The sequence below is a fragment of the Podarcis liolepis genome (assembly GCF_965112155.1).
Source record: "Podarcis liolepis genome assembly, chromosome: 12".
NCBI classification, from domain to species: Eukaryota; Metazoa; Chordata; class Lepidosauria; order Squamata; family Lacertidae; genus Podarcis; species Podarcis liolepis.
This window is the reverse complement of record NC_139563.1, coordinates 168,034-190,127: the sequence shown is the minus strand read 5'-3', so window position 1 is coordinate 190,127 and position 22,094 is coordinate 168,034. Positions and strand designations below refer to the sequence as shown.

The 22,094-nt window shown below is 46.2% G+C and overlaps 1 protein-coding gene across 1 annotated transcript in view; it reads right to left on the bottom strand.

Annotated features, from left to right (window-relative positions):
* The window catches only part of LOC310690341 (androgen receptor-like), a 141,826-nt gene that overhangs the window by 28,702 nt on the left and 91,030 nt on the right, over positions 1 to 22,094 (bottom strand). Inside the window, exon 5 of the mRNA XM_083469097.1 lies at positions 19,192 to 19,479. Within this exon, the coding sequence (XP_083325223.1) occupies positions 19,192 to 19,479 (288 nt within the window). The remainder of the gene's footprint in view (positions 1 to 19,191; positions 19,480 to 22,094) is intronic.

Genomic DNA, 22,094 nt, shown 5'->3' with positions numbered 1-22,094 from the left:
CCCCAGTAGGACACAGTTTCCTTAAGGTCCTTGCCGAGATTATGGATAGAGTTGAACCCATGTCACGCTCCATGCAGCACAGGGGCCCCTCTATCTGTACCTCTACATAAATTGTCTCTACGTTGGGGTGGGGCAACTGGTATACCTGGAAGTCTGTGAGCTCCGTCGAGTTGCCTTGGTGCATTGGGCCCCGGGACCTGGGGCTCTTGGATTGGTCATCTGATGCCTGGTATCGGGTGGGCCGAGCCCGACACACCCGGGCGATGTGTCCCGATTTTCTGCACTGCCTGCACTCTGCGTTGCGGAAACGGCAGGTCCTCCTCTCGTGACTCTCCCCGCAGCTTGCGCAGTCCCTCCTTCTCGTCGAGGCAGCTGTGGTATGTGGGCTGCTTGAGTGCGCTGCTGTACTCGGTGCACCTCCTCCCTGTCAGATCCTGAGTCGTCGGTGAGGTCTTCATGGTGGACCCTCGGTTGGGACGGCAGGTTCGGCCATGCCTCTTGCATCGACCTCTCGCAGCTTCCATTGCCAGGGCCTCCTCCAGAGCGACCTGGAATGTTAGGTCCTTCTTAGCGTAGAGGCGTCGTTGCAGCTTCTCATCCTTCAGGCCACCGACGAGGCGGTCACGAAGCATGTTCTCCAGCTCTGAGAAGTTGCAGAACCGGGCGGCTTGGCGGAGAGAGGTCACAAACCCAGTTATGGTTTCCCCAGGGGCTTGTCGCTTTGCGTAGAAGGCATTTCGACGAGCCACCACTGAGGGCTGCAGCGAAAAGTGCCCCTTCAGCTGTTCCATTATTGTTTTGTATGGAACAGTAGCGACGTCTTCAGGTGCAATGAGAGCCTGGGCAATTTCAAACGTCTCCTCTCCGCAGACGCTGAAGAATATCGCCCTCTTCTTGGCGTCTTCTTCGTCGGTGACCCCTTTGGCTTCTAGGAGGAAGGTGAAATGGGAGGCGTACACTTCCCAGTCTCTGGATGCTGGGTTGAACGGCGAGAAGCTGCTGTCGGTTGCCATTCTGAGTTCCTTGTGTCCCGGAGCTGAAGCCTGGATACACGGTGCGAGGCAGCGGTGCGGCAGGTGGCGGTGCTGCGGTGCTGTGTGTGGCAGTCAGCTCAGCAGGATCCCATCCTCGTCGCCAGTGAAATATACTCAGAGTCGCAAAGTGATTTCATGCTCTTTATTCAGCTCATAGTGGTGAGGAGGAATGAGTGAATGTCCCCTCAAAGTATCTGCTTTATATACATTATTTACACAATGGGCTGCACATGATTGGTTAATTCTGGAATTCTACTGTAAGCCAATCAGGTTGTGGATTCACTTCTATCTGGAGCATGATTGGGTGGTTCCTGCCAACCAATCATAGTGCTGCATTGTTCTAGGACCAATCAGACTGCTGCATTCTGAATCCTATTGTTCTAGGACCAATCAGACTGCTGCATTCAGAATCCTATTGTTCCAGGACCAATCAGACTGCGGCAGTTTGGATCCTATTCAACTCAGTACATAACAATATCATACACTGAAAGGGAATAAATGCCTCAGTCAGAAGATGGTGGCCAGTTATTTTGGATGGCCACCAATGTGGATGGCTTTAAAGGGGGGTTGCAAAACACATTTTGCTTTTTATTTTTACAGCAATGGCTAGTGTGATGAATCACTGCCACCACCTCCTCTGCCGCCTGAGGCAACTGGATGTGGCCAGGGAAGCCCTGAAGGCAACAGGGGAGAAAAAAGGAGCCTAGAGAGGAGTGGGGGGGGCAAGATGTGCAGGAGGCAGCAAGTGGCACCCTCCTCAGGGGCCTGGATCTGCCCCCCAGCTGTCCCCAACCTGCCACCCAAGGCACTTGCCTCACTCAGCCTCATGAGCAGGCTGGCCCTGGATGGGTACTTCACTGCCCATTTCTGCTCATGGGCTTTTGGAGTTTTTAACTGTCACTCAAACTAAAAAAGTGCAGCCCAGCCACCAAGTTGATGCCCCCCAGTCAGGAAAGATGCCCAAAGCATCTGGAGGGCACCAGGTGGGGGGAGTCAGTTGCAGTGCTTCAAAAAGAAGCCAAATTATGCCTGTGTACTGTGGGATGTGAAACACAAGAGCAGTCAAGTACAACATTCCTAGAGTGAACATGTCTGCACATGGGGAGGAATGTTTGTCCAGCCAGCAGGTCAACTTCCTGTTTCCCTCTGGGCTGGGACAGACTTCCTCTGCATGTGACTAGAGGTGGGTGTGGCCTCACCTGTGCAGGTAAGGACAAAAGCACAGGGCAGGGCAGCCATCTCTCTCTTTCACCACATGCATCAAAGAAGCAACATCTACTTAGCCAAAGATGCCCTCTTGGCTTCCAGCCAAGAGAGGACAAAGGGACTGTCTTCTTATGAGATAGATTCAAAGTGCATGTTACTTTTCTAAGCTAAGTCTGCCTTCTGGGATCCGATTGTGAACCAAATGTGAGTAAACTCTTTTTATACTTTTGTAGAAGACTGTGTCGTGTCTTATCTTTTATGAGAAAATAAGGGGGAAATACCAGAACAGTTATTATATAGGCTTTAGCGAGCCTGAGCAAACGCATCCACTGCGAAGTTTAAAAGGGGGAATGTTACTCTGCTAAATTGTGGAACTTGTTAACACAAGTTGGAGAAGGATATAATCAGACAATATATCCTCTCCTGCATCCCTGAATATTCCCACATGTACAGCAGAGGAAAATGGCCCAGCTTGGATGTGGTGCACAGCATGAATGAATGAACTTGCTGCACAAATGAAGAAATGTGCAAGTACTTGAGAGCAAAAATTGTGCCCATTTCACTCTTCCTCTGATATTGCCGCTTACAAGCTGCCCTGGGCTGAAGGCCTGGTCTGGCTTGTGTCTGACTCAGCTTGTGGCTTGTCTCCCCTCCAGACCAACAATTAAATTAACATGCTACAGTGGTGCCCCGCAAGACGAATGCCTTGCAAGACGGAAAACCCGCTAGACGAAAGGGTTTTCCGTTTTTGAGCTGCTTCGCAAGACGATTTTCCCTATGGGCTTGCTTCGCAAGACGAAAACGTCTTGCGAGTTTGTTCGCTTTTTTCTTAAAGCCGCCCATGCAGATCTCGTCGGTGCCCTGGACGGGGAAGTTCTCGCAGCGGAGGTGCTCGGGCCACTGGAAGCCGAACTTGTTCATGAGGGCCTCGCAGCCCTGGTGCGCCCTCTCGCAGAGCGAGCGGCACGGTGGGATGGCCCGCTCCAGGACGGTGCAGACGGGTGCGTACATGGAGCACAGGAAGACGCGCAGCTCGGGCGAGCACTGCACTTTCACCAGCGGGTAGAACTGGTGCACCTCCAGGCCCGCGTCCTCCTGGCTCGTGTGGCCCAGCAGGTTGGGCAAGATGGTCTGGTTGTAGGCGATGTCCGTGCACAGAGGGATGGAGATCGGCTGGCAGAAGCCATGGTCCGGCACCGAGATGCCCTTCTTGCCCTGGTAAGGCTGCGCGCCGGCATCCCGAGGGAAGCCCCAGACAAGGGCGCACCAAGCCAAGGCCCACAGGCCCGCGGCAGGAGGAGGAAGGGGCGCCGCCCGCCTCCCGCACGACGCCGCTCCCCGGCCCATGATCCGGCGCAGCAGCGGGCAGCCGAACACGCACGCACCCGGGAGAGAAGCGCGGAGCTCAAGGGAGGTCTGCGCAGCCCGGTGCTGCGGGGCTCCCAAGGCAAGAGCCGCCCAGACCTCCACGACTTTCCTCCAATGGGGCGAGCTGCAAAAGGGGTCAGGCAGCGGCGGCGGGGCTGGATGTACTCGCTCTTGCAGCCGCCTGCTCTCGGGTGGGGGAGGCGGGAGGGGCGGATCGTTCGCTCAGCCAGCTCTCCCGTTGATCGCTCGCCAAAGGGCTGTGCAGGGATCCGTCTGCGGAGCAGCCAGGACCAGGAAGCCTCTCCGCGTTTGCCTCGCCTCCGGAATGGGTCTTTCCAACACTCAAAACACACGCCTCGGTTTGTCCCAAAAGTACCTGGTTCCCAACGAAATCGCAAGGGCTGGAGTCTTTTTTTCCCCGCCGCACAAAATCAGTCCATAGGGGTTTTCTTCCTTTTTATATATAAAAAAGTTTCATTGGAGGCATCGGGTATGGAAGAACAAGTCCTTGAGAAAGTCCCTCCATGGCTTCGCACGCTCTCGACACCCAGGTTTAAGAGGCAGCTGAACAGATCCCGCCGGCACCCCCGCGCTTGGCAGACGGCTTGGCAGATGCAAGCCATCTCTCCGGTGGCTTGGCAGATGCAAGCCGTCTCTCCGGCGGCTGGAGCGGCCGATGGAACGCTGCTGACAGGTTTACAGTCACTAGCGTGTGGATTGGTATGGCACAATGTGAACCTAAGAGTTTTGAGGATGTTCAGAAACTGCCTCAGGAAGAAGCCAGGAAATGGCATGAGTCGATGCAGAAGGAGATGAACTCAATGAAGTCTCTATGTGTGTTCTCCCTCACAAAGTTGCCAGCGGGCAAACAGGCTGTGAGTAGCCACTGGGTTTACTGTCTTAAACCCACAGCAACTGGAGAACCACAGTACAAGGCTAGGCTAGTAGCCAGAGGGTTCATGCAGCAGAAGGGGCTGCATTGCACAGAGGTGTATGCTCCTACTTCCAGAAGTGAAACTGTGCACATGCTCTCAGCCATTGCTGCACAAAGAGGTTTGCTGGTGCATCACTTTGATGTGGATGTAGCCTATTTGAACTCAGACCTCCAGGAGGATCTGTACATGCTTCCTCCTCCAGGGTTTGAGGGCAATGAGCAAGGTACTGTATGGAGACTTCACAAGTCAATTTGAAACAATTGGCCAGGAATTGGAACTTGTACCTGAATGAGTACAGCGGGTGGCGCTGTGGGTAAAACCTCAGTGCCTAGGACTTGCCGATCGTATGGTCAGCGGTTTGAATCCCCGCAGCGGGGTGCGCTCCCGTCATTCGGTCCCAGCTCTTGCCCACCTAGCAGTTCGAAAGCACCCCTAAGTGCAAGTAGATAAATAGGTACCGCTTTATAGTGGGAAGGTAATAGGCGTTTCTGTGTGCTGCGCTGGTGCTGGCTCACCAGAGCAGCTTCGTCACGCTGGCCACGTGACCTGGAAGTGTCTTCGGACAGCGCTGGCTCCCGGCCTCTTAAGCGAGATGAGGACGCAACCTCAGAGTCGGTCACGACTGGCCCGTACGGGCAGGGGTACCTTTACCTTTTACCTTTACCTGAATGAAGCTTTAGAGAAGCTAGGTTTCAGGAAGAGTCTTGCTGACAGTTGCCTGTACCTTAAAGGGTCAGGAGAGTCACAGGAAATGGTGTTAATCTTCGTTGATGACATCATTTGCACCACAAGGGCAGACAAACAGGTACAGAAGTTTGCCAAAGAGCTTGGGAAGCGGTTCCAGCTCAAGAACCTGGGTGCAGTAAAGATCTACCTGGGCATGGAGATAGCTAGAACTGAGGATGGTAGCTTCTTGCTCAGTCGGAAAGGCAAGATTGAGCAGTTGCTTGACAAGTTCAGAATGTCTGATTGTGCAGAGGTTAGGACACCCATGGAGACAAGCTACATGAAAGACAGTCAGCAAGCAGAACGTGCTGAGTTTGAGAACGCTGAGCTCTTTCAGTCATCTCTGGGTAGTCTGTTGTATCTGTCCCAATGGAGCAGACCAGACATTGCTTTTACTACCAATCTGCTCAGTACGGAAGCTTCAAAGCCCAGTGTAAGTGCCTGGCATGGTATCAAGCGGGTACTGTGTTACCTGCAGGATACCAAAGACTTCAGTCTCAAACTGTCAGCTGTAGGTGAGATGAAGCTCACATGCTGGGCAGACAGCGACTGGGTGAATCTGGATGACAGGAAGTCCGTATCTGGGATGGTGATAAAGTCTGGTGAATCTCTTGTTGGGTGGAAGTCCCGGAAGCAAAGTCTCATTGCACTGTCCTCTACTGAGGCTGAGTTCAGCACACTGTCAGATTTGTGTCAGGAACTGGAGTTCTATAGATGCTTGGTGCAAGAGATCTGTGGGGATTGTAGTTTGCCCATCACTGTTTGGGAAGACAATCAACCCTGTCTGAAGCTAGCAAAATCTGGGCAATTTAAGGCCAGAGCCAAGCATCTAGATCTGGATCTAGAATTCTGAGGCATACAAGTGGGAGCCAAACAGTACAAATTGAAAGCATTTGCTGATGATTTGGTATTAACTTTACAGGAGCCAGAATCTAGCACCAAAAGAGGATTAGAATTGATCCAAGAATTTGGTCAGGTAGCAGGCTTTAAGCTAAATAAGATGAAAACTAAGGGTTTAGAGAAAAATTTAACTGTGATTGAGAGAGATAAGTTTCAGAAGGAGACAGGATTGACACTGGTTAAGAAAGTGAAATATTTAGGGGTTAACATGACTGCTAAGAATGTGAATTTATTTAAGGATAATTATGAAAAATGTTGGATGGAAGTGAAAAAGGATCTAGAAATATGGTCAAATTTGAAGTTATCGTTGCTAGGCTGAATCGCTGTGATAAAAATGAATGTATTGCCAAGAATGCTGTTTTTGTTTCAAACATTGCAAATTTTGGATAAAATAGACTGTTTCAAGAAGTGGCAGAGAGATATCTCTAGATTTGTCTGGCAGGGTAAGAAACCTCAAATAAAATTTAAGATATTAACAGATGCTAAAGAAAGAGGTGGATTTGCCCTGCCAGACCTTAAACTTTATTATGAATCAGCCGCATTTTGTTGGCTGAGAGAATGGATGCTTCTTGAAAACACGGATGTGTTGGATTTGGAAGGTTTCAACAATGTATTTGGTTGGCATGCATACCTGTGGTATGATAAGGTTAAAGCACACAAAGCGTTTAAAAACCATATTGTCAGAAAAGCATTGTATAATGTTTGGATAAGATATAAGGACTTGTTAGAAAATAAAACCCCAAGATGGTTGTCACCAATGGAAGCAAAGGCTCAGAAATAAACTCAATATGGAGGCCAAATGGCCGAAGTATTGGGAAATCTTGGAACAAGAGGGAGACAGATTAAAATTGCAGAGCTTTGAAAAATTAAAAAAAGGCATATAATTTGGATAAAAAATTAGGCTTCCAGGTGGAAAAATCAAAATTGGAAACAGAATTGTTAGACTCTAAAGTTAAGAATTTGTCAAGAATGTATAACTTGCTGCTGAAATGGAATACTCAGGATGAAACGGTGAAATCTGCTATGATTAAATGGGCACAAGATGTTGGACATAACATAATGATGGCTGACTGGGAACAGTTATGGACCACAGGTATGAAGTTTACGGCATGTAATGCCTTAAGAGAGAATATAATGAAAATGATATACAGGTGGTACATGACACCAGTCAAGGTCGCAAAAATCTATCATTTGCCCGATAATAAATGTTGGAAATGTAATGAAATTGAAGGTACATTCTTTCACCTTTGGTGGACATGGCCAAAGATTAAGGCATTCTGGGAGATGATCTATAATGAAATGAAAAAGGTATTTAAATATACCTTTGTAAAGAAACCAGAGGCCTTTCTCCTGGGCATGGTAGGCCAATTGGTGCCAAAGAAGGATAGATTTTTTTTCATGTATGCCACAACATCAGCAAGAATACTTATTGCAAAGTACTGGAAGACACAAGATTTACCCACCAGGGAAGAATGGCAGATGAAGCTGATGGACTACATGGAACTGGCGGAAATTACTGGCAGAATCCGAGACTAGGGAGAAGAGTCGGTGGAAGAAGATTGGAAGAAATTTAAAGTATATTTACAGAAATATTGCAAAATTAATGAATGTTAGAAGGATGCTGGAATGAAGCTATATGGCTTTAGCAGAAAAGTTATAAAGAATTAAAAATAGATTGTTAATGGACCAAAGTGGAAAATTTAAGGTTAGAGTGTCTTAAGTTAAATTCTAGAATGAAAATTGAGAAAGATGGAAAGGACTTGCTGAAATAGCTAATTGAACTAGAATACAAAAAAGGGAGGTGTGAGGAGGTCGATGAAACAAGTATATGAAAGGTAAAGATATGGAAAGGTTGGGTGTGTTTTTATTATGTTTTTGTTCTTTTTTGTTGTTTTATTGTATTTTTTATGTATTGTAAGGTATTGTTTTGTTTTGTTTAATTCTTTACTGTTCTCTTGCTTTTTCTGTAACTTGTAAACTCTTAATAAATATCTTAAAAAAAAAAAAAGATCTGGATCTAGAATTCTGTTCATGAAGCCCAGAATCACTTCAACATTTTTGGCTGCTGCATCACATGGCTGACCAATGTTATGCTACTAAGGCCCTGAGACCCTTTTTGCATGTACTCCTGGCAAGCCAAGTGCCCCTCCCCACCCTATATTTGCACATCTGGTTATTCCTGTGTAAGTGTACGTTTCTACAACATTCTGGCAGTCCCATCTTCTAATGGATATTGTAAAGTTAGGAAAAGGAGAACCAAGCCAGCTAGAGTCTGAAGAGTCTTCTATGTGTGGGGAAATGGTTAAGCCTTTGTGAATTTTGGTTTAGGAGTCTTTGCCGCCCAGGGTAGTTTTCCAGGAGAAAGAACTACAAATGGGTCAAGATGGAGTCATAAAAGCCACAACTTTATTGGGTACTGCTCTTTGGTTACAGTCATTGAAATTCTACTCAATATTGATCCAGAGTAGATTCCAACGTATAGTTAGCAGAGTAAAAACTTAAAACACATTGTAGGATTCCCCAAAAATAGACCAGAGGCAATTTCATCCAGCAGAGCTTTACTGCTACTGAAGGCAAATGAGCATAATGGTCACAAATCCAATACATTCAGGATTGGCACTGTCCATAAGAAATCCAGTTGAAGCAGACTAAACGTAAACTTAAAATAACTTATAATAAGACTAAACCTTAACTATTATATTTTAATCTTTTGTTGAAAGCCACCCAGAGTGGCTGGGGAAACCCAGCCAGATGGACAGGATATAAATAATAGATGATGATGATGATGATGATGATGATGATGATTATTATTATTAAACACTATACCCAGAACACCACACCAGAAGGAAGAGAGATAGAAAGAGAAAGTGTGAAACTCAGGCTCCTTCTGGCCCTACTTTAATAGTCAGCATGACCTTGACTGAAGAGATAGAAGAACCAATTATATACACAAGGGCCACAGAAAGAAACTGATATAGATTACAAAAAATCTCTTAAGAAAGTAAATTAATGTTGAACTATAAAATATCTGAACAGGAAGTAGAAGGTGCCATTCAAAACATGCAATTAGGCAAATCTCCAGGACCAGATGGGCTCAAACATTGCAAATTTTGGACAAAATGGACTGTTTCAAGAAGTGGCAGAGAGACATCTCTAGATTTGTCTGGCAGGGCAAGAAGCCTAGAATAAAATTTAAAATATTAACGGATGCAAAGGAAAGAGGCGGATTTGCCCTGCCAGACCTTAAACTTTATTATTAATCAGCAGCTTTTTGCTGGTTGAAAGAATGGCTGCTTCTTGAAAACACAGACATCTTGGACTTAGAAGGTTTTAACAATGTATTTGGATGGCATGCATATTTATGGTATGACAAGGTCAAAGCACATAAAGCATTCAAAAACCACATTGTCAGGAAAGCATTGTTTAATGTCTGGATAAGATATAAGGATTTATTTGAAAATAAAACCCCAAGGTGGCTATCACCGATGGAACCGAAGGCTCAGAAAAAGCTCAATATGGAGGCCAAATGGCCGAAATATTGGGAAATTTTGGAACAAGAGGGAGATAGACTGAAATTGCAGAGTTTTGAAAAATTAAAAAACAAAGTGCGAGACTGGCTTCATTATTATCAAATAATGGAGGCATAGAATTTGGACCAAAAAAAAATGGATTCCAGGTGGAAAAATCAAAATTGGAAACAGAACTGTTGGATCCCAAAACTAAGATTTTGTCAAGGATGTATAACTTGCTGTTGAAATGGAATACTCAGGATGAAACTGTGAAACAGGTATGAAGTTTACGGCATGTAATGCCATAAGAGAGAATATTATGAAAATGATATACAGGTGGTACATGGCCCCAGTCAAGCTTGCAAAAATCTATCATCTGCCCGATAATGAATGTTGGAATTGTAAAGAAACTGAAGGTACATTCAAAACTTCGGCTTGGCTTCTTTCCCTTCCCCAAGTATTGAAACTCCGCTCAGGCCCTGTCTCCAGGCTACAGCTACAGCAGGGGTAATCCAGTGCCCGGGAGTAATTTTAACCAACGCTTGCCTTCTAGTTCCTTGTGTAGCCGGTGATTCGGTGTCCTTCCAGCAAGGGAGACAAAATGCTAAGGTTTAAATGCCTTAGATAGCAATTAAAACAGGTAAAAAGAAATTAATAAAACTGTTAAAAACTGATAAAAAACTGCACTACTAGCATGGAGCTTAGAGCAGGGCTGCCCTTACCGGCGCCATCTTTTTTCCTATCTTTCCAAAGCAAAAATTTCCCCTCTATACAGTTTGTGCGATTTATTTGGGTGGGAAGGCCCCTCTCCGCATTCATCCACGTACACAACTGAATTTTGCACGCTCAAAACACAGCAGGGTGTCCTCCCCAATTTGATCTCCGCTGAGGTTTCTCTTCAATGCTCTGGGTTGGTGCTGTATGGTCCTGGGGGCTGTGCAGGAGTCGGTGGGGCAATCTATGAAAATGATATACAGGTGGTACATGACCCCAGTCAAGCTTGCAAAAATCTATCATTTGCCCGATAATAAATGTTGGAAATGTAAAGAAACTGAAGGTACATTCTTTCACCTTTGGTGGACGTGCCCAAAGATTAAGGCTTTCTGGGAAATGATATATAATGAAATGAAAAAGGTATTTAAATATACCTTCCTGAAGAAACCAGAGGCCTTTCTCCTGGGCATTGTCGGCCAATTGGTGTTAAAGAAGGATAGAACTTTTTTTATGTATGCTACAACAGCAGCAAGAATACTCATCGCAAAGTATTGGAAGACACAAGATCTACCCACCCTGGAAGAATGGCAGATGAAGGTGATGGACTACATGGAATTGGCGGAAATGGCTGACAGAATCCGAGACCAGGGAGAAGAGTCGGTGGAAGAAGATTGGAAAAAGTTTAAAGACTATTTACAGAAATATTGTAAAATTAATGAATGTTAGAATGATGTTGGATAGAAATTAAGTGGTTTTTAGCTGTAATACTATAAGGGAATATGAAAAATGGATTACTAATAGGTAAAAATTTAATGTCACAATATTTTAAGATTAAAGACTAGGATAAACAAAGAGGGGAAGGATTTGCTGAACTAACAAACTGAACTGGAATACAAAAAAGGGAGGCGCGAGGAGGTCCGGGAAACAAGCTAATGAAAAATAAGTAATGGAAAGATTGAGTTTTTTTAAACTATTTTTATTTTGTATTTTCTTTTTTCTTTTTTCATTTTGTAATATCTTGAAAATTTTAATAAATATCTTTTTAAAAAAGAAGAAGAAGAAGAGATAGAAGAACCAGTTTAAGGCAGCTGTATCCAGCTTCTCAGAAGGAATAACCAAAACAAGAACCTTCTTTCCCACAGAGAAGAAAAACTTCCAGTAACTTCTAGAATCAATCAGAACAGGAAAAATCTCTACCCATCAGATCAATACTTTCTGCACTAAGAAATGCAAACTGACAGTTACAATGGTTACAGGGAAAGTGAAGATCTCCTGGCTGGGTAGACTGAGCTGGCATTTGGGTGGCCAGTGTAAGAACAGAATGCTGGATCCGCCCCCCTTGGCCTGATTCAGAAGGGCTCTTCTTAAGTCCTTATCCTGTGACCACGGTGTGCACCAGGCATGCCAACCCTGTGAGCTATGCAGTGGTCATCAGACCCACATCCACAAGATTCTTTAAGGGAATCCCACGTTCAGGGATGCCTGATGTGGACCTGGCCCAGTACCTTCTCCACCAGTAGATCCAAAAGAAGTCATGGAAATACATTTAGGATCAAATTATGCAGCTGTATAAGCAGAACAGTTGTGTTGCTATGAGGAAGCTGAAAACCCTGTGCTGCAAAGCCCAGTCCCAATTGCGAGGAAAATTGCTTGTCAACCAACATTCATCCATAGCAAGGCAGTTAAGTCTAGAATTAGAGGAAGGGAGAGAAGCCCGAGGTGTCTGTCAATTGGAATTTCTACTCAATAGTGATCCAGTGTAGATTCCAATGTATAGTTAGTAGATTCCAATGTATAGTTAGTAGATTCCAATGCATAGTTAGTAGATTCCAATGTATAGTTCACAGATGGATTTCAAAACATGGCCTTGGAAACAAAACCCTCCACAACTTATGACTGATAGAGGAAGACATCATTTGATGCTGGTTCAACATCAAAGTAAAGCTCTCTTGGGTGGAAAGTCCAAGCCACATCTTTTTCCAGCTGCAATGAGTTAGGCTGCAAAAAAGGTTATAGTGGATGCTGTTTTGCCACTCATCCAATGCTTAGCCTAGTATGCATTCAGGAAGGTGATAATCCAGAAACTCTTGTGCTCAGATGACAGTGAGGAGAGCTGGTGTCCAAAAGTTTGTTGACTTGAAGGGTGGAGATGATGACACTCTGGGAGATCTTTCTGTACATCTGATGAAGACAGCTCCCATCCACCCCAGTGCTTTGTCACAGTTGGAGCTGAAAGGTTGGTTTGACAGGGAAGTCTCATGGGGTCTTTACAGCAGAAATCAAGAAGTTCATTCACGAATCGATGCAACTTCCAGGGTGACTCTGTCATGCCCAGTCTGTATTAAGGTGTGTGGAACTGTTGAGGTTTGTGAGAAACTGTAGCTTTGAAGGGGACAATTAGTGAGTTGGCAAGAAGCCAAGTTAAGCAAGAGTACATGAGAAAGTCTGCTTGGAAATAGGAAAGGCTAGCAACAGGTGGTGACTGGCTAAAAAAATTTCCCTTATAAGCAGCATAACACAGTAGTTTGGTGTTGGAGTTCAGAGGTTGGTGTGTAGAGTTGGAATCGAGTCTATGTATATAGTAACTTCTACAAAGCTGTGCTATACTCTGAATATAATAAAAGCCAATACAAGTCAAGTTACTGTTCAGCATGTTATGTTCCTGAGTCGTCATCTTGGACTACAGGGACTAAGCAGCCGGTAGCAGAGAGTTTTGGTTGAGATCCATCAACTCACAGAGACAGGAGGAGCAGGAGAGCTGCATCAGAGTGGATGTGGCCAAATAACAAATCAAAGCAAGACTTGATGAAACTTGTAGCTGAAATTTCTTATTAACTGATGTCATTACTTTCTAATGTTGTTTTTATGATTACAAGGTAATGTTGTGTGCCTAGTAGGATATGTTTTATGCAGAGAAAGTAAGTTTTTTATAGCATGGCCTGACATTTTCAGAAGGTAAAATTAAAATTCTTTGGTTTTCTGGGGGGAGTTCATGTTCTTTTTGATCAATCAAAATATTGTCCAATCACAGAAATAATAGATTTGAATTCCTCTCATCCCAAAACATATTTGTAAGAAATTTGCAAAAAGTTTCATCCCCTAAAACGACATGCCCTTGTAGGGTGCTCAAGTTGCTAAGGGTGAGCTTGGGGGAAACCTGTAGCTCCCAAAACAGTGAGCAAGATAATGCACACGGGAAACAGCAGCGAGGGTTTCAAGTTGTGTGTAGGGGAAGGGTGTGGCTCTGAGTCCAAAGAGATGGACAGCAAATGGCCAACTGGCTGCTTTGCTTGCCTGCTGCAAGTGTTTCTGGAGAGAGGGAGGTCAAGTGGGTGGGAACAGATGGCATTCCCGCATTCCAGGGAATTGGACTAGATGACCCTTCAGATCCCTTCTAACTCTGCAATTCTATGATAGGGCTCCAAAAATAGGGCTTCCAGTTGCTGGAAATGTCACCTGCTGCAGTAACCTGGAGGCTTTTTAATCACATGGAAACTCAATCCTGGGCTTTGAAAAGCTAAAATGCAGGGTGTTCTGTTCAAATAATCTCCCAGGTCTCATCAGCATAGGAAGCTGCTTCATACTGAATGATAGGCAGCAGCAGTTCTCCAGAATTTCAGGCCAGGAGCCTCTCCCAATCCTATCTGGAAATGCCATCAGGGATTGAACCTGGGACCTTCTGCTTGCAGGGCAGATGCTCTACCCACTGACCTATGGCTCTTCCCCAAAGACCAGCCAGATCACCCACTGGAGCTCCCCGGATGGGGCCTCAGACGCAGGGCAGTTGGGTATCCTTTGATAAGAGGCCACCAGCCACACCCAGGAAAGGGTCTTCCTCTCTGCTGCTCCCTCCCCTTGGTGGCGCAAGGAGGGGGACCCAGGGCTGCTCTGATCTGGGGGGAATTGGGATGTGTAGGGGGAGCTGCTGAAAATGGCAACCCCTCCCCCAAGGCTATTCTTTGTCACCAGTGGTTGTTCCTCCTATGCTGAACAGCAACTTCAGGTAGGGGGGCTGGATTTGGGTCAGTATAAGAGCATGGGGCAAGGATGAACTACCCTGCCCTATGGTCCCAACCCTGATCACACCTTCCTCCTGTTGCTTTTTTAGAAAGGAAGGAAGGAAGGAAGGAAGGAAGGAAGGAAGGAAGGAAGGAAGGAAGAAAGAGAAAGAAAGAGTAACATATCAAGCTCTAAATTGAACAAAAGGCATGGTTTAGCACCCAAGAAAGGAAGAAATGGTGGGGGGATATGGTTGAGGTTTACAAAAAGCTTGCATTTTTCTGAAGAAAGTGGACAGAGAGGATTTCCTCTCATCGGAACTGAGGGATTCCCCCCCCCCCCGAACTGATTGGCCTCCTGATTCAGGACAAAGAAAATGGAAGGCTTCACACAATGGCAGAAATTTGCAGTGCAAGTGGTGGCAATGGCTTTGGAAAGGGATTAACCAGAAGCGAGAAGGAGGAGGGAGCAAGAGCAGATTGTTGACCTTCCCATCCCTGTCTCTTGCTGGTCACTCTAGTAAAGTTCTTGGCTGGGTGGATTCTTCTTAGGTTCTTCTATCGTGGCAAGTCCCTTTGCAAGAGAGAGTCCTCCAGCTGGAGGCAGTCGTGTTTGGACAAGAACAACAGGCGGTGGTTTCTCAGGAAGATGGTGATCAAGTTGTTAAGGGTGCGATGGAGCAAAACCTGTAACTCAAAAAACAAGATGGTATATGTGGTGGGTATTGCAAATGTGGGTGTGTGGGATAAGTGAGAAAAAATCTAGATTCCAGATTGAAATACTAGAAAGTAAAACAAAACTCCTATCAAATAGCGGGGGAGAGAAGGCAAGCAAAATGCGAGGGAGATACTGAAAGATACAGGCAATCGAATGCAGATTTCCAAAAAATAGCAAGGAGATACAAGAAGGCCTTCTTAAACGAGCATTGCAAAGAAATAGAGGAAAACAACAGAATGGGAAGAACCAGAGATCTGTTCAAGAGAATTGGAGATATGAAAGGAACATTTTGTACAAAGATTACAATAATAAAGGACAAAAGTTGTAAGGACCTAACAGAAGCAGAAGACATCAAGAAGAGGGGGCAAGAATACACAGAGGAATTATACCAGAAAGATATGGATGTCTCGTACATCCCAGGTAGTGTGGTTGCTGACCTTGAGCCAGACATCCTGGAGAGGGAAGTCAAATGGGCCTTAGAAAGCACTGCAAATAACAAGGCCAGTGGAAGTGATGGTATTCCACCTTAACTATTTAAAATTTTAAAAGATGGCGCTGTTAAGGTGCTACACTCAATATGCCAGCAAGTTTGGAAAACTCAGCAGTGGCCAGAGGATTGGAGAAGAGCAGTCTACATCCCAATTTCAAAGAAGGGCAGTGCCCAAGAATGCTCCAACTACCGCACAATTGCACTCATTTCACACGCTAGCAAGGTTATGCTTAAAATTCTACAAGGCAGGCTCAAGCAGTATGTGGACCGAGAACTCCCAGAAGAGCAAGCTGGATTTCGAAGAGGCAGAGGAACCAGAAACCAAATTGCAAACATGCGCTGGATTATGGAGAAAGCTAGAGAGTTCCAGAAAGACATCTACTTCTGCTTCATTGACTATGCAAAAGCCTTTGACTGTGTTGACCACAGCAAACTATGGCAAGTTCTTAAAGAAATGGGAGTGCCTGATCACCTCATTTGTCTCCTGAGAAATCTCTATGTGGGACAAGAAGCTACAGTTAGAACTGGATATGGAACAACTGATTGGTTCAAAATTGGGAAAGGAGTACGACAAGGATATATATTGTCTCCCTGCTTATTTAACTTATATGCAGAATTCATCCTGCGAAAGGCTGGGCTGGATGAATCCCTAGCCGGAATTAAGATTGCCGGAACCTCAGATATGCAGATGACACAACCTTGATGGCAGAAAGTGAGGAGGAATTAAAGAACCTTTTATTGAGGGTGAAAGAGGAGAGTGCAAAATATGGTCTGAAGCTCAACATCAAAAAAACGAAGATCATGGCCCCTGGGCCCATCACCTCCTGGCAAATAGAAGGGGAAGAAATTGAGGCAGTGAGAGATTTTACTTTCTTGGGCTCCATGATCACTGCAGATTGTGACAGCAGCCACGAAATTAAAAGACGCCTGCTTCTTGGGAGAAAAGCAATGACAAACTTAGACAGTATCTTAAAAAGTAGAAACATCACCTTGCCAACAAAGGGCAGTATAGTAAAAGCTATGGTTTTCCCAGTAGTAATGGATGGAAGTGAGAGCTGGACCATAAAGAAGGCTGATCGTCGAAGAATTGATGCTTTTGAATTCTGGTGCTGGAGGAGACTCTTGGGAGTCCCATGGACTGCAAGAAGATCAGACCTCTCCATTCTGAAGGAAATCAGCCCTGAGTGCTCACTGGAAGGACAGATCCTGAAGCTGAGGCTCCAATACTTTGGCCACCTCATGAGAAGAGAAGACTCCCTGGAAAAGACCCTGATGTTGGGAAAGATGGAGGGCACAAGGAGAAGGGGATGACAGAGGACGAGATGGTTGGATAGTGTTCTCGAAGGGACCAGCATGAGTTTGACCAAACTGCAGGAGGCAGTGGAGGACAGGAGTGCCTGGCGTGCTCTGGTCCAGGGGGTCACGAAGAGGCGGACACGACTAAACGACTAAACAACAACAACAACAATGTTTTGACAGCTGATTGTTTTTCTTTTCGTTTCTTACAATTTAATAAACATAATTGTTTAAAAAAGAAAAGTTGAGTAAGAAGGACATAATAGGACTTTATTGAATTATGCATGGCCTGGAGGAAGTGGGCAGAGAAAACCTTGTCTCCCTCTTTTCTAACACTGGAACCCGGAGACCTCCAGTGAAGCTGCTGAATGCTAGAAGGCTCAGGGCTGATAGAAGGAAATCCTTCTCCCTACAGTGCACAGTTCGACTGTGCAAGTCTCTCTCGCAGGAGGCAGTGATGGCCTCCAACTGGATGGCTTTGAAAAGAGATTACACAAATGGAGGGAAAGGCTATTGATGGCTATGAGCCTCTGATGCCAAAAGGAGTAAGACTTCTGAATGCCAGCTGCTGGACAGCGCAGGAGAGACGGCTCGGAGGACGGAATCCTGCTTGTGGGTTCCCTGCAGGCGCCTGCTGGGCCGCAGGATGCTGGACTAGGTGGGTCTTTGATCCACTATGGCTTCTTATTTATTTGTGAAAGGACGAAAGAAAGTCTGGGGACAGACAAGAAGACGGAGAGAAAGGGAGAGAGAGGGAGAGATAGTTGAGCGTCGGCTGCTGGGCAGCTGTGTCCTGCAGTGATGGGCATCTTTCCCTGGCGATCTGATGTGAGGGTACAGATCTGTTGCCTGAGTGGAGCACACCCAACGCTCTATTTGGAGATTTGCAAAACAAACTAGAAATTACAAAAAGCCCATCTGCCCAGTAATCTCTCATTGCCAAGGAAGCCAAACGCAAGCGATTCCTTGCTGTTTGAGGCAGAGCACCTGGTCATACAATGTGTGAATTCAGACATGTTTGTCATGCACACTGTCTCACCAGAGAGCCATCATTGGCTCAAGACATCTTGCTGCCTAAGACAAAGGACAAGAGGGTGCCCTCCCCCAGGGGACCTACAGAAGCCGACTGGACTGTTACTTGAGTAGGGCTGAGTGGGGTTTCAAACCCTGGTCTCTCCCAGGACCTAGTCAAGCACTCTAACCAGTACACTCCACCAGCTCCCCCTGTCAAATGGACACTTGAAGGCAAGCTTAGCCTTGCTTCCATGTAACGTTCACTGCCATTGTAGTCAACCCATGTCTCCCAGCAATCTATCCCTGCCCAGTAAAGCACGTCAGTGAACCTTCTTCCTCCAAGTGCGACCTACATTCTTACAGACATACAATGAGAACACAACCACACCCAGCCCACTGAACTTGAGCAAAGGACGGCAGAAAGGTGAGACAACTCTGAACACCTGAGTTCTTTGTGCAAGTCCCCCAACAAGGAGCCCAGAAGGCAACTCACAAAGTGTGTCTGCGGCAGAGAGCAGAAGTGCTGGTGAAAAGTGCCTGCAAGTCACACACCCAGAAGCTCAAGCAAGCGAACCAAGGCATGTAGACAGAGAGGCAAAAACATTTTCTCCTCTCAGACAAGCCTGGGACCTAATTCGTTCTCGATCTGAGGAACAGATTCTGGGAAGTGGATGTTTTTCTAGATAGTTTGAGTTCTGAATTCTTACTAAATGTTGTTCTCCCACTCTTTATCTAAAAAGCTCAGGCAAGCTTCCCTGTGTATCTAGGAGCATTTTCTCTCTCTATATTTCTTAATATATGTGATTTTTGCATTCTGCTATCTTCCTGACAGTCATTTTAACTGCAGATAATGAAAGAGCATCTCTTTAATTGCCAGTAATGGAATGCAGATCACAAAAGAGGTGCAAATTGTATGCTATGAAAATATTTGCTAACTACTTATTCTGAATAATCAACAGTAGTTAACACTGTTGTTCTGAACAAAACCTGTCCCATTTGTAAGCTGTAAATAAGAGGGCCCAGCAGGAAGGACCTTCCATTAAAGAAGCTGGAAAACCCAAATTTCTCTGGCTGAGAGTGATGCAAGTCAGCATAACAAGGCATATAGTTGATGCAGTATAAATGCCCTGATGGTCACCTTATCAGGCTTAGAGAGACCCAACCCAAATAAACACCACAACAAGAAGGGAGATGGGTTTTGCACTGTTTTCTGTGATGTCTGATCTTCAGATAAGGAACAGATGCATGTGAGGGGGAGGGAGAATGCAAGAGTTGCTTCTTACCTGGCAAGGCCTTGGCCCACTTCAAGACATGCACCAGCTGCTTCTCGTCTGACTCATTCAAGTTGGTGAAGAGGACAGCAAAGGGATCAGGCTGGTTGCTGTCATGGCCAGCACACATCACCCCTGGCTCAGTAGCCTTCAGGACATGGAGGAAAATGGGCTGGTGCTCCAGGCTCCCAATGCGTGTCATGGTCATCTTCGGAGCTTGCTCCTCTTGAGGGCTGGAGGAGCCAGCTGCTTCCCCTTCTTCTTGCATCTCCAGGTTTCTCAGCTTCTTTCTCTTGTGGGCTGCAGCAAGTAACAAGAACAAAAGAGCTGAGAACAGAAGAAGGGCCTGGTTGGATCAGGCCAGTGTCCAATCTAGTCCAGAATCCTGTTGTCACAATGGCCAAATACCCCAAAGAACCGAGGAATCTAGATATACTGCTTCTGGACCTGGAGGTTGCATAAGAATGTCCAAAGAGTCTTGCTGCTGGATCAGGCCTAAAGGGGCCCATCTAGTCCAGCATCAACTCTTCAGTGGCCAATCAGAGGCCCCAGTCGGAAACCCACAAGCAGGTTCTAAGCACAAGAGCAGATGATACCCAGCTCTACCTCTCTTTCAAATCAGAACCAGTGAAGGCGGTGAAGGTCCTGTGTGAGTGCATGGAGGCGGTTGGAGGATGGATGGCGGCTAATGGATTGAAGTTGAATCCTGACAAGACAGAAGTACTGTTTTTGGGGGACAGGGGGCGGGCAGGTGTGGAGGACTCCCTGGTCCTGAATAGGGTAACTGTGCCCCTGAAGGACCAGGTGCGTAGCCTGGGAGTCATTGTGGACTCACAGCTGTCCATGGAGGCGCAGGTCAATTCTGTATCCAGGGCAGCTGTCTACCAACTCCACCTGGTACGCAGGCTGAGACCCTCCCTGCCCACAGACTGTCTTGCCAGAGTGGTGCATGCTCTGGTTATCTCCCGCTTGGACTACTGCAATGCACTCTACGTGGGGCTACCTTTGAAGGTGACTCGGAAACTACAGCTAATCCAGAATGCGGCAGCTAGACTGGTGACTGGGGGTGGCCGCCAAGACCACATAACACCGGTCTTGAAAGACCTACATTGGCTCCCAGTACGTTTCCGAGCACAATTCAAAGTGCTGGTGTTGACCTTTAAAGCCCTAAACGGCTTCGGCCCAGTATACCTGAAGGAGCGTCTCCACCCCCATCGTTCTGCCCAGACACTGAGGTCCAGCGCCGAGGGCCTTCTGGCGGTTCCCTCATTGCGAGAAGCGAAGCTACAGGGAACCAGGCAGAGGGCCTTTTCGGTGGTGGCGCCCGCCCTGTGGAATGCCCTCCCATCGGATGTCAAGGTGATGGACAACTACCTGACAGTCAGAAGACATCTTAAGGCGGCCCTATTCAGGGAAGCTTTTAATGTATGATATTTTAGTGTTTTTTGGTTTCTGTGGAAGCCGCCCAGAGTGGCTGGGGAAACCCAGCCAGATGGGCGGGGTACAAATAATAAATTAATATTATTATTATTCCCTCCCTGCAGCTTCCAGCAAATGGTGTTCAGAAGCATGGCTGTCTCTGACCATGAAGGCAGAGCACACGCATCTTGGCTAGTAGCCATTAATGGCCCTCTCCTCCTCTATTAAAGCCGCCTTAGCTGGTTATTGCAGCCTCCTGTGGGAGCAAGGATTCACTGAAGGCACAGCCAACAGGCCAAGAGATAGCATGGGCAGGATTTTCTTGCGATCGCTGAAATTGTTGTGTGGATACACTATTAGATAAGCCAACCTCCTAGCTTCTGCTGGACTTTGGGTTTCTCAGCTACCATATGGCTGAATTCCTTTTGGCCATGACAGCTACTGGTATTACCTACTGACTTTAGCCAATTTGAACATCTCAAATTAGAGGCAGTATTCCTACAATACCCCAGTGGTGTAGCATGGGTTATCAGCACCCAGGGCTGCATGGAAGGGGAGAAGGGAGGGAAACGGGTAGAGTATGCATGTGCATTCAACTGCCTAATGGCATCCGCGTCACCCTGGAGCTCACAGCCACAGACACAAGAAAAGAAGAGTAGTTCCATTGTCTGGAGAGGTCACTTCCTGGTTCGCATGGAGAAGCCATTTTCTGCAGAGTCCAGCAGTGGAAGCGTGAAGCTGTACTGAGGCAGCGCCTGGTGTTCAACATTTGCGCAAGTAACAATTTTAACAATTTTGGGCCTGGGGCAACCACCCCTGTGCCCCCTCATGCCACGCCACTGGAATACCCTGCTGGGAACACAGAATAGATGATGATGATGATGATGAGGATGATGAGGATGATGGGGATGATGATGATGATGATGATGATGATGATGATGAATTTATTTATTACTCACCCTTCACCCTAAGGTCCCAGTGTGGGTAACAGCATTAAAAACAATATTAAAAGTAATTTAGAACCATCTCAGTCAGCATCAAGGAAACAATAATGAAGATAATGCAGAAATGGTGCATAACCCCAGTTAAACTTTCCTCTATGCATAAACATACTTCACCTATGTCCTGGTAAGGGTGTGGGGACAGGAGGAACTATAAGCACTTGTAGTGGACATACCCAATTGTGGTAAATTTTGGGGAAGAAATGTTTAATGAGATATGCAACATTGCAAATCAGCATGTCACCAAGCCTCCAGAGCTTAAGTTACTGATTCTGTCTTTAAATGAGAATCAGGATTTGGGGGATAAATCACAGAATTGACCTGCATCTCCATGGAGAGCTGTGAGTCCAAAATGACTCCCAGGCTGCACACCTGGTCCTTCAGAGGCACAGTTACCCCATTCAGGACCAGGGAGACCCCCACACCCACCCACCCCCTGTACCCCAAAAAGAGTACTTCTGTCTTGTCTGGATTCAACCTCAATCCATTAGCTGT